At 36.6% G+C, this 10,430-nt stretch overlaps 1 protein-coding gene across 1 annotated transcript; it reads right to left on the bottom strand.

The window, feature by feature from the left end:
• Positions 1–2,315: 2,315 nt before the first annotated feature.
• LOC112504627 (probable RNA-dependent RNA polymerase 1) lies at positions 2,316–9,062 on the bottom strand. The gene is made up of 4 exons (XM_025108577.1): positions 8,547–9,062; positions 4,327–6,173; positions 3,480–3,630; positions 2,316–3,369 (listed from the first exon to the last, which is right to left on the bottom strand). The coding sequence occupies exons 1-4, from the start codon at positions 9,060–9,062 to the stop codon at positions 2,572–2,574; spliced, it is 3,312 nt and encodes a 1,103-aa protein (XP_024964345.1). The 3' UTR covers positions 2,316–2,571.
• Positions 9,063–10,430: the final 1,368 nt, after the last annotated feature.

A 10,430-nucleotide genomic window follows, 5' to 3' on the forward strand; every position in this document is an offset into this window, starting at 1 on the left:
TAATACTTACCCGATAAGCGTTTAACGGTAAAATTCAACTCTATCACTTGTTTATGGGATAAGATTTTAGTCTACTAAAACGACATCGTATGTAAGAATTTACCCGGTAAGCGTTATCGCCATCACTTACCGGATAAAATTCTCGGTCTTTGCCTTCGCTCTTACCAGGTAAGATTCTTGATCCTTGTCATATTCATCCAGTAAGGAAACATGACTTAGTAAGCGTTTACTCGGGTAAGCATTTGGCAAACGGCACCTTAATGTACTCTTATCAATACACGAAATAATATGACACGTAATTGGGAGAAACTAGTCTAAGATACAAGTTACTCATTCAATATTTGAATGAAAGATAATTTAAAAATATATTGCTGTAATAAAAAAAAATATTATATTATAATAAAGAAATTTATGAAAATATATTGTTATTTCATATATTTGATCTTATACTCTTAAAGTGTTCCACTCATCATCAATAAAATATAACCAATCTTGTCACTTGAATAGATTTAGGGGAGTGCTAATGGCACCCCCTTTCATGTCAGAATCAGGTCATTTCAAGCATTGAGAATGTAAAAAGCATACATTGATGTTGATGTGTGTGAGGAAGAAATTTATGGTAGGGGTGCATTAAGCAATGCATAGGGGTGCATTTAGCCCACCCCTAGATTTAAACTATCTCATGCACTTAAAACATTAATAAAAAATCCGATAAAGACAAATTATAAATAAATATGATTAGGGTTGGGTTCACGTGATACCAACTTGTTTTCGTGAGACTATTTTTTTACACTTGAAACTTCACAGAAAAATGTTGTATTTTGTAAAGGTAAAAAAAACTCAAACCTTCACAGTTTTGCTGTAAAGTTTCAAGTATAAAAAAATGGTCTCACGTAATCCCAGTTCTTATAAATATATATATATGCATAGGGTTGGGTTCACGCGAGACCAGTCTGTATTCATGAGACCCGTGAGACCACTCTTTTACACTTAAACTTCACAGCAAAAACACTGTGAAAGTAAAAAAATCCGAACCTTCACAGCAAAAACACTATGAAGGTTACAGCATTTTATTGTGAAGTTTCAAGTGTAAAAAAATGGTCTCACGGGTCTCATGAAAACAGGTTGATTTCACATGATCCCAAATATATATATATATATATATATATATATATATATATATATATATATATAACGTAGATGACCAATTACAACAAACACAATTGACGACATCCACAATTATCAGTATCCATCAAAACTAGTTGCATTCACATTGTGTAGCCTCCTGCTTCGGTGTGAAAGAATTGAAATCACGAACCATCAATTGATTCTTGACATTGACCTACTTGTTTTTACCTCATTAATTATTTTTAAATTGAAAATTTTCATGTCTCGGGTCTCGTCTTGGAGGTTATCGTTCATACGTCAACACCATCAATACGTTTGTCAAGATGTATTTTGTCATTATGATTAAATGTCTATGACAGAATTGGAGTTTATCGTGCACACTGACAAATAGTTGTTCATGGGAACCTGATTATGTTCCTACAAGAACCAGTTCTTAAGAGTTTTGGGTTATAAACTGGCTTTTCATCCTTCATACTTTTAGACGGGGTCGTTCCAATCTTTTTGTAGCCTCTATTACACCCGTACTAAAACTATAAATTAATAATAAACAAAATAAAATATAAAATTTTATATCATATTAAAATCCTATAAATTACAAAGTGAGAAGAAAATCAAAGAGTCGTTTTTGCTTTTGATCGGCATATTTTAAGATTAAATTGCCGCTTTTGATTTTGAAAAAGAATCAGATATGTTTTCTTTGAGGTGGATTCACATGTTGGACTATATGAATACAGGCCCCAAAACTGCACGTAAATTTGGGCCTCAAAGTTTTGTGGGCGCAGTTTAAAAACTAAGATTTAACATGTTAATAGACTGTCCTGCTCTTATCTTGCGTTAACGGTTAACCATTGTTGCTTCAGTCAACACGACCGATTTGGTTAACATCGATATGTTTACCTAGGGACTGATCTGATTGAAGGTGCTAACCCAAGCACCTACCTGGTCTTTTTTTTTTTTTTATTAACCTGGATATCCAACCCACTATGCGAGCCGACTAATCCCAGAACGACCATCTGCTTTGCAGATAGTCCGGAGTCACTGCATTTGAACCTCCGTAGCTACAAGGATTTTTATTTCTCGTTAGATTTGAACCTGAAACCTTCATGTACTTTTGACCTTTGGCTACCTGGTCTATATTATTATTTCACTACTAAGTCAATTTACCCGGTATGCTTTTTACACAAAAGTTTAGACCAAATCCAATAGATTATAAACAGAAATCAGCAATCACAATGTTCACATTAAACCCTAACTTAAAGCAAACACAATCCRGAAAGAAACAATACCAAACTAGCGTGATTATGTACAGATAGATTAACCAAGCCGAAACGTAGCTTGTTACATAGAACTYAAAACGACAGTACACCACATGGATCGAGTTTCATAGAACTCGAAGAACCGTACTCATAGAAGAGTCAGGTTATTGAGGAACTGCTGTTGAAGCTAATCGGTATTGGAATACCGTCTGATTTTTGATCTGCGTTTCTTGATTTCGATGAGTTTGTCGTGAACACACCACGGGAAACTCAGGAAGTGATCTCGTGTCATATCCTTATTGTATCGACCCCAGTAATCAGGATGATACGTGACATGATACCAAGCCGATGCTTTTGCATAAACATCGTCATTTTCAGCATCTGATTCTCCTCTTCCACTCCTAAACCATTTCCTAGCTTCCTTCCTCAAGGACTTCACGGCTAAACCGACCACTTCAGCATCGTTCCGCCTGTCGAAAGATCTCGACATTTTCATGATACTCCCACTGAGTAGTTCGGCTTCGGTCTTGATGCCGTAGTAATCCATCAGATTACCCAACTTGTAATCATATTCGGTTTTGAAATCAAATGCTTCATCGACGTATTCCTCAAAGCCGTGTACTTCCATTTCAGCATCATATGTTTGAAATGCCACGACCCTCGTAAACGGACTGACGGGACTATCTTGTGGAGAGATGTCTTTCACTCCCCGGAAGAGCTTCCCGATCACATTTTGTGATTCATACGTGGTTTTATTGGGCTTTTCCATGAAATCCGGATACTCCTTCACCCGGAGATTTGCCGGTATCACCGCGGGAACCCCGGTCTTTGGGAARTCCACAGCAATTGAGAACAGCTTTGCAAGCTCTACACAAGGTTCGGCCATTGCTTTCGTGGGTTCCCTGTCTGCAAAGACTGTGTGGGCATTCGCAATGATTCCTAAGCTGTCATTGACTATATAGTTCGTGAAATACTCTTCGACTTCCTGCAGTAGATAAAACAGAAACAAGATCCTAAAAAGACGAGCATTCATAAAACTTATTACAGAAACTTCCGAGTTAGAGAGCTGAGACATATCTAGTAAAGTATCTGCACCTCAATAGTAACATCGTGATCCAGTTCCATACTCGGTGCTGGAGTATAATCCATTGGTTCGATTTGCCTAGGCGGAATTAGATCAGGGTCCCAACAGACAAAGTAAATATCTCCATCCAAATCACTTCCTGAGCATTCATTTGGATGAGGCCTATAGTCATGCTCACATGTGGTTTTGGAAATATGTTAGCACAAGGCGAGCTGAGCATAATCATACAATATTACTGTGCAAAATATMCATAAAATAAAAATATATATCGACAGTCATTAAGAGATACTACTCCTGCAACTAGCATATCAAAATGATCATCGAGCTGCCGRTGAAAAGACTGCAAAGTGGAAGACCACCCCAAGAACTGAAGAAARYAACTTTCATCGATCATTCCAGAAGATACTGCCTTAACWTGAACATAAAGGGMAGCCACAATRAAACTAATGATCRATCGGTTCAAGTCCATATGCATTTCAAATAGTTTTCCTTAAGAGAATTGTATCTGTTCGTTGATATATAATTTGTTTTGTGGTATTCAAGGAAAYAAAAAAGTTCCCAYAATTGCTGAAGAGTTCWCTACTTMAATAAACCCAAATGCAGTCGGTATTCATAASAATGAGACARAGTTCTTTTTTTACCTSAAGTTATCCTGCAAAATTTTGAAGATAGATGCAAACAAAATATATTCAATGAAAATGCATAATGTTTAGGGTAATTTGACATGTAATTTACCTTTCAGGAAAAAAAAAATGTGGTTATTTGAATGAAGAAAACCATAATCAAGTTTACACAAARCCAAGCAGACCAAGAATGAGCGAAGGAGAATGCAGAAAAGAAGAATATGCATAATTTTACCTGTGTCCTTTCTGTGGAAAAACAACACAATCCACCATATGGCGCAATCGTGGAACGTCAACAGCCGTCAAGACTCGTACATCACCAGGATGCAAACATGGGTTTTTAGCAACCACGACTTTCCCAGTAACAATTCTGCAACTGTTTGAGCTGCCTCCACTGAAATCATCACCCAGAACCCTTCTTCTTGAACCAGAAAATTGYACAAATACTTCCCCATATTCAAGTGTTCGGGTTTCATCCAGGCATCCCATCATTGMTCTTCCCCTAGGAACAAATAYYCTCGTTTTAGTACGCAATTCCAACAACTTTGTTGCACGAAAAACTTGCAGCATCATTGAGAGAAATGGTTCAGCATTAGGCTTATATCCACACGCCAGCATTTCCTTGAGAATGTTGGTGTTCTCTCCAGGAGACATCAACTCTAATGCCTCTTCTGCCTTCATCGGCTCACTTAAGATAGCATTGAGTAGGTCTACTGCTTCTTTTTGCTTCTTCTCAAAGACGTGATCCCTAACCCCAAGGGTAGAAAGAAGAGTTATGAKCTGTCGATTCATATAGCAAGGTTGATACTTGCTTATTGCAAGAACATCTAACTTTGTGTTGTCTGAGTCAAACTTGCACATGCTCGTTCTCAAYGACAATTTCTTTGATGAGGTTGGATCTATAGCCACGACACCCTTGTATCCACCATAACGAATTTGAAAGGCGGATGGAATAAAGTCATAGCCACATTTAATGGAAACACTGCTAGCAAATTCAAGAGATATTTTCCCAATTCCATCAGAAAAAACATATTTGGTACCGCCTCTAACAACTTCTATATCAGGAATTTTTTCAACTTCATACGGTGCAACATTTAAGCTTTCCTTTGATGAACCAAAAGATTGACCAAGCCTAGCAGCATATTTGGCAACGTTTTTTATACTATTAAACTTGCCCATCCACTCCCTTATATCAGCAGCAGTAAGTATATTACTTGAAGCAAACATCCATGCGGAATTATCCCGTAACTGACTTGATGAGAAAGCAAGAAATTCGAACTTCTTACGGCCGATAACTATGCCATCCCTAAGAATTGACAAAATCCTTTTATAAATGCCAGTTCTGCTTTCCTCACTTCGATTAGTGGCACGAGGGRCCAAATCTGTTGAATACAGCTTCTCCAGTTCCTCATCAAGAAATGATACACGAAGAAAATCATCAATATATGTTGMAAAATTACGTAAAACACGATTAGACACATTAACCTCTGGCCCACAGAAATACACCTTTGATGGTGTAATTTGAACCCTCCTGACATATACAAGACCAGCATCTAATGAGATAGTCGRCSYCCTTAACCTATTGTTTCTTCTGTATTCCTGGGTTATCCACCTTACAGGATCATAAATACAATCTTTTTGATATAAGAGTTTATCCAGAACATRATCAATGGAGGCAATGTCTCTTCTTGCTGGATCCAACAACTCAAAGAAATTAGCATCAAGAACTGGCCCTGGGATGCAACCATGCTGAACCAAGGAGCAGACCTTAAAAATTATTTTATATGGCAGATTTGAACCCCGGGCAGGACCCACTGTCGGAACTAGATCCAAATTCTGAGAAAAACTATGACCAGTCACCAAGTTAAATGGAYGATTACTTTCTTCATAATATGGAAAGTAGCRACSAAGGTTTGGGATTTCAACACCATGGGAAAGCTCCAAACATAGATGAGAAGATTGTCCAATGGAGAAAGATGGAGAAAAGTCAGTTGCCCTAACCCACTGATCATCACGAATTTCCCTATAATCGTTCAAATTGTTGTCTTCAACTTTCTGAAAAATTCGAGGGGCACCATATAGCTACAAAATAATAGAGACCTTGATTCAGTCATTAATAAGTTTTAAAACAGCAGAAAAGAAAAAGAACTTTGCATCCAGATGTGAAACATATCACATTGATCTTAAGTACGTAACTCAAAATCTATACAATGTTGTTTGGCATACATTCTAATCATGCTAAAGTCATCTACTCGTCCCGCTTTCTTTTGATGGTGCCATATATCTAAAAATTAAGAAAACTAGTCATACCAATTGACATGATACAGAAGATAAAAGAGCGGGAAGAGGAACCAGAGGATACAGCTTTACCCAAAAAAAAAAAAGCAAAGGATACTAATACACCGAGTAAATATACACTTTGAAGGGCAGCAATAGCATCTATATGTTTCCCTTACAAAGCAATACTTTAGTTTATTAATACACTTGCAGCTTAGATGGTTAATATGATTAATCAAGAATCATTAACTTAAAGAAATTTTCAAGAAAATTTTTAAAGTAAGATATCTTAACAAATAATACAAAATGACAGATAAACACATTTCGATAGAGATGATTAAGACAATTGGAAGATTTTACTTCAATTGCATCATTTGTTGGGCTCTACTTACTCACCAGAAAGCATATTGCAGATATCAGCCATACAAAAGTTAATAGAATGTTTTTATGTATTAATGTGGTATCAGTTCTCAATCAACTAATCCACATTTGCACAAGAGCAGTCACATCCACATAATGGTTTGTGTAAGAGAGTTATTGATTTGACACTCGCTTTTAATCTAAGGCGTCAGTTGGAATGTGGTTGATAGCAATATGTTGCTTCCAACTTAATACCTGAAAATGAGTAGTAAATGCAATAACAAACCAAAAAAGACACAGGTACGTTACACACTAGAATTACACATTGGGAGGAAGCTATTGATCTTTGATTTCCATGTAGGAGCTTAACATGACCAGAACCTAACACTTTGTGATTCTCATTTTTCTTATAAACAGAGTAGCAGAACACAAAGATAAGAAGCTAAGAACCCATGAGAGGCTAGTATATCGAAGCTCTGTGGTGTACGACTCCATGACCAATTAGGAGCCCAAAAGCCTTTGCCTTCTTTCTAAGTACTATAGCATCAAGCCTCTAAGATCGTAAATTTAGAATTTTTTGGTGCAAGTGTGAAACTACCTAACAAGGTGACGGTAAGAAAAAGAAGATTAACCAGATAATGGGAGTATTAGATGGGAAAAAACTCTAAAACGTCAAAATGCTAAAACCTTCCAACTCACGAATAAGGGGCTTTATACCTTTGCAGTTTATAGGTCAATGCTTATATATTTTTTCCTGATCCATAAATAAACAATGATTAAAAAACAATCACCAATTATAAGGAAAAAGCGAAGCCATGGTGGCTTACCAGAGATTGTTTAACAAAATGTGAGATCTCCATGATTTTCTTTTCTCAATATCAGATTTTTCAAAAGAAGGTTTTGCTTTMTTTAGCATACTTACTACCCTATGTTGCATGGGTCTGGGTRTGCCGCTGCAGGTTMARGATTCAAGGAAACGTAGGTTATTCAGATAATAAAAAATGTGCATACAGCATGTGGGAAATATGTATCACTGGGTGTATATAGAGGGGTTTTGATATGATACTTCATGGTTCAAAAGAACCAAGGTTCCCAAAGGTTATGATATGTATTATTATCTAATTTGCTAATGCTTTTGAATTATCTTTTTATTGCCTGTTTCTCATTTTAATATTTTTTGTAATTCCTTGAACTAAACAAAACCATAAGGATGGAAATTCAAGATTTTCTTTTTAGTCCACACCCTTCCGGTGGCTTCTGTCTTCTAACTTTCTTTTTTATTTTCTACCCATGAGCACTCCAAAAACTAATAGAGGTGATTGTAATAACAATAACAACAGCAATAGCATTTGTAACACAAGCTCCTGAAAGGTTTCCATGTCTAACGATATAGGAAAGGACCTGAATAAAGTTCAGCCTGGGATTCTACTGTCTTCAAAACAACTAACTTTCGCTAGCAGCATAGTTAATTATATTGGAAGTGTTACCAACTGAGTATAAAAATCTCAAAATTCGTGACAATGTAACACTAGTATCCATAAGTAAAATGATCCACATGTAGACAAAAGATGGAGAAGACAAAGTGACAAAGACAAAGTGACAAAGTCACAACCTAAAACAGCTAATATATTTATGATGTAATTGTTATGCACAAACTATACATACGCAGTGCCATAATCTGACTAAATCATTTGAAAATGGAAAATGATAAATGGTTTACCAATGCAGAGCCAACTTTAGAATGAGCATGGAAGATTCTTTTTTTCAAGAAAGAACTCCATAATTCACTCAACAACATAGTCGGTCAATTAAACTAACCTGAATAACAAGAAAACTTGCAGCAAGGCCACGTGGACGATGTAGCTGCACTTGCCAGATATTATCATATGAGAGTTGCAGATTGTAAGAAGTGGTGGGATATGAAACATTAAAGTATAACCTCCTTAGTCCAAACCCAAATTTCACCATTGAATTTCTCATTTTACAGAGCACTTGCAAAGTCTCCTTTGAAACCTGGCAACCAAAATGAAGGGTTATACCATCCATGTCCAAGGCAAATTGCCTAGGCTTTTGAACAATGTCAGTATCCACTTCCCAAGCCTTCAAAAAAGATGAACCGTACCACAAACCCTTACGATTAGCCAGATCCAAAATGTAATCTACTTTTTCCCTGGTTGTAAATTGCACTTTCGCGTACGCTCTTGACCCTCCATTTGATTTTCTAACCTCTAGAGCAACAATTGTCCCCAGACCAGTATGTTGCTCCAGAGCTGCCTTGATTATATCTGCAGATACTAAATTGGGGAATCCATACACGTTTACTGTCATACCCATCTTACGGAGTTGTTTTAACTGCAATGTCGTTATACAACATATAATCAGCAACCACAATTAAATGAAACCATATCGTACTTGAAGAAAGGATAAATATTAAGCAATTTAAGCAAAAACACTTTCATCAATGAACTTGTTTGCATTAAACAACTCAAGGAAGCTTGTAAAGTTCCAATTACGTCACAGTCCATCCAAATTGGGATCACGGAACTTTCACTTACGCAACAACCGGGTGCACATCTAGTCATCTACTTCTCATTCATAAGCAAAATTCAATTTAATGGACATGTAAAAGCATACCAAACCAAACTGGCCCAGTAGATCCCAGGGTCTGGGAGAACTGTACAATCTCCATTCCAAATTTTGACATACCTCTTGACTCATGTTGCCAAATAGGTCGTTTTTAAGCCATAAACAAATAATATGTTTTTTTTATGGAATGATAAGATCTTAGATTTGTTCCTCGCAGTCACCCACCAATTCGAGTGCCCTCAGGGCCACTACAGGTTGTCTGCTTTTAACTTTAAGGCCGTGAGATTAGTAGTCAAGGTGACCACAAGCAGACCATGGCTATCCAACGTTTCTTCTACGAAGATAAAAGCATATAACTGACAAAAGAACGTAAAATTAAACAGCTTGTTTCCTAGGAACATAACAAGTAATAATATAAATATTTGCTAAAAATTTAATACTAACAATTATCACACACTCAAGTGGTAACAGTGGGTGAACCCATGACCATTTATCTAAAAGAAGGCATCGACGAACGTGATGACACATCTTGAGACATAAATCTACCAAACCTAAGAATCCGACACACATTTTACTAAATAAAAGCTGTTTCTCACTCTCATTAAATAAAAGCATATTTCTCTGTGAATCCATTCCCTAGCAACTCCAGAATTTTACTGGATCTAAACAATTTCACCGCTGATCACACATTTTACTAGCTAGACTTAGTTCCCACACCTACTAAGTTTTGTTTCATAAAAATCTCTGTAAATTCCTACTAACTTCATAAATTTACCACAACTCCAGTGATATGTAACAGTAGCAAAAAAAACGATGAATGGCAGAATCAAAATTATGCAACAAGAAATAGACCATGAAATTAATATAGAGTGGAAAAGAGGATCACCGGCTGGTGAAGATGGATGAAGCAATGATGATCGTCGTACAGCTTGAGCTTGGTTCAGTGGTTCACGGACGTTTATATGGATACCTTCAATGGAGAGAGGAATTTGATCGTCAATGCCAAGTCAATCCTCTAGTCTTTTTCTAGAACATTCCTTCCAATCGGGTTGTGACAACTCCTCATACTTCGTAACCTCTTCAATCTCGTACCGAAATTGGTGATACGAAAAATAA

This window comes from Cynara cardunculus, unplaced genomic scaffold, assembly GCF_001531365.2.
Source record: "Cynara cardunculus var. scolymus isolate 2C unplaced genomic scaffold, CcrdV1 Un_Scaffold_6234, whole genome shotgun sequence".
NCBI classification, from domain to species: Eukaryota; Viridiplantae; Streptophyta; class Magnoliopsida; order Asterales; family Asteraceae; genus Cynara; species Cynara cardunculus.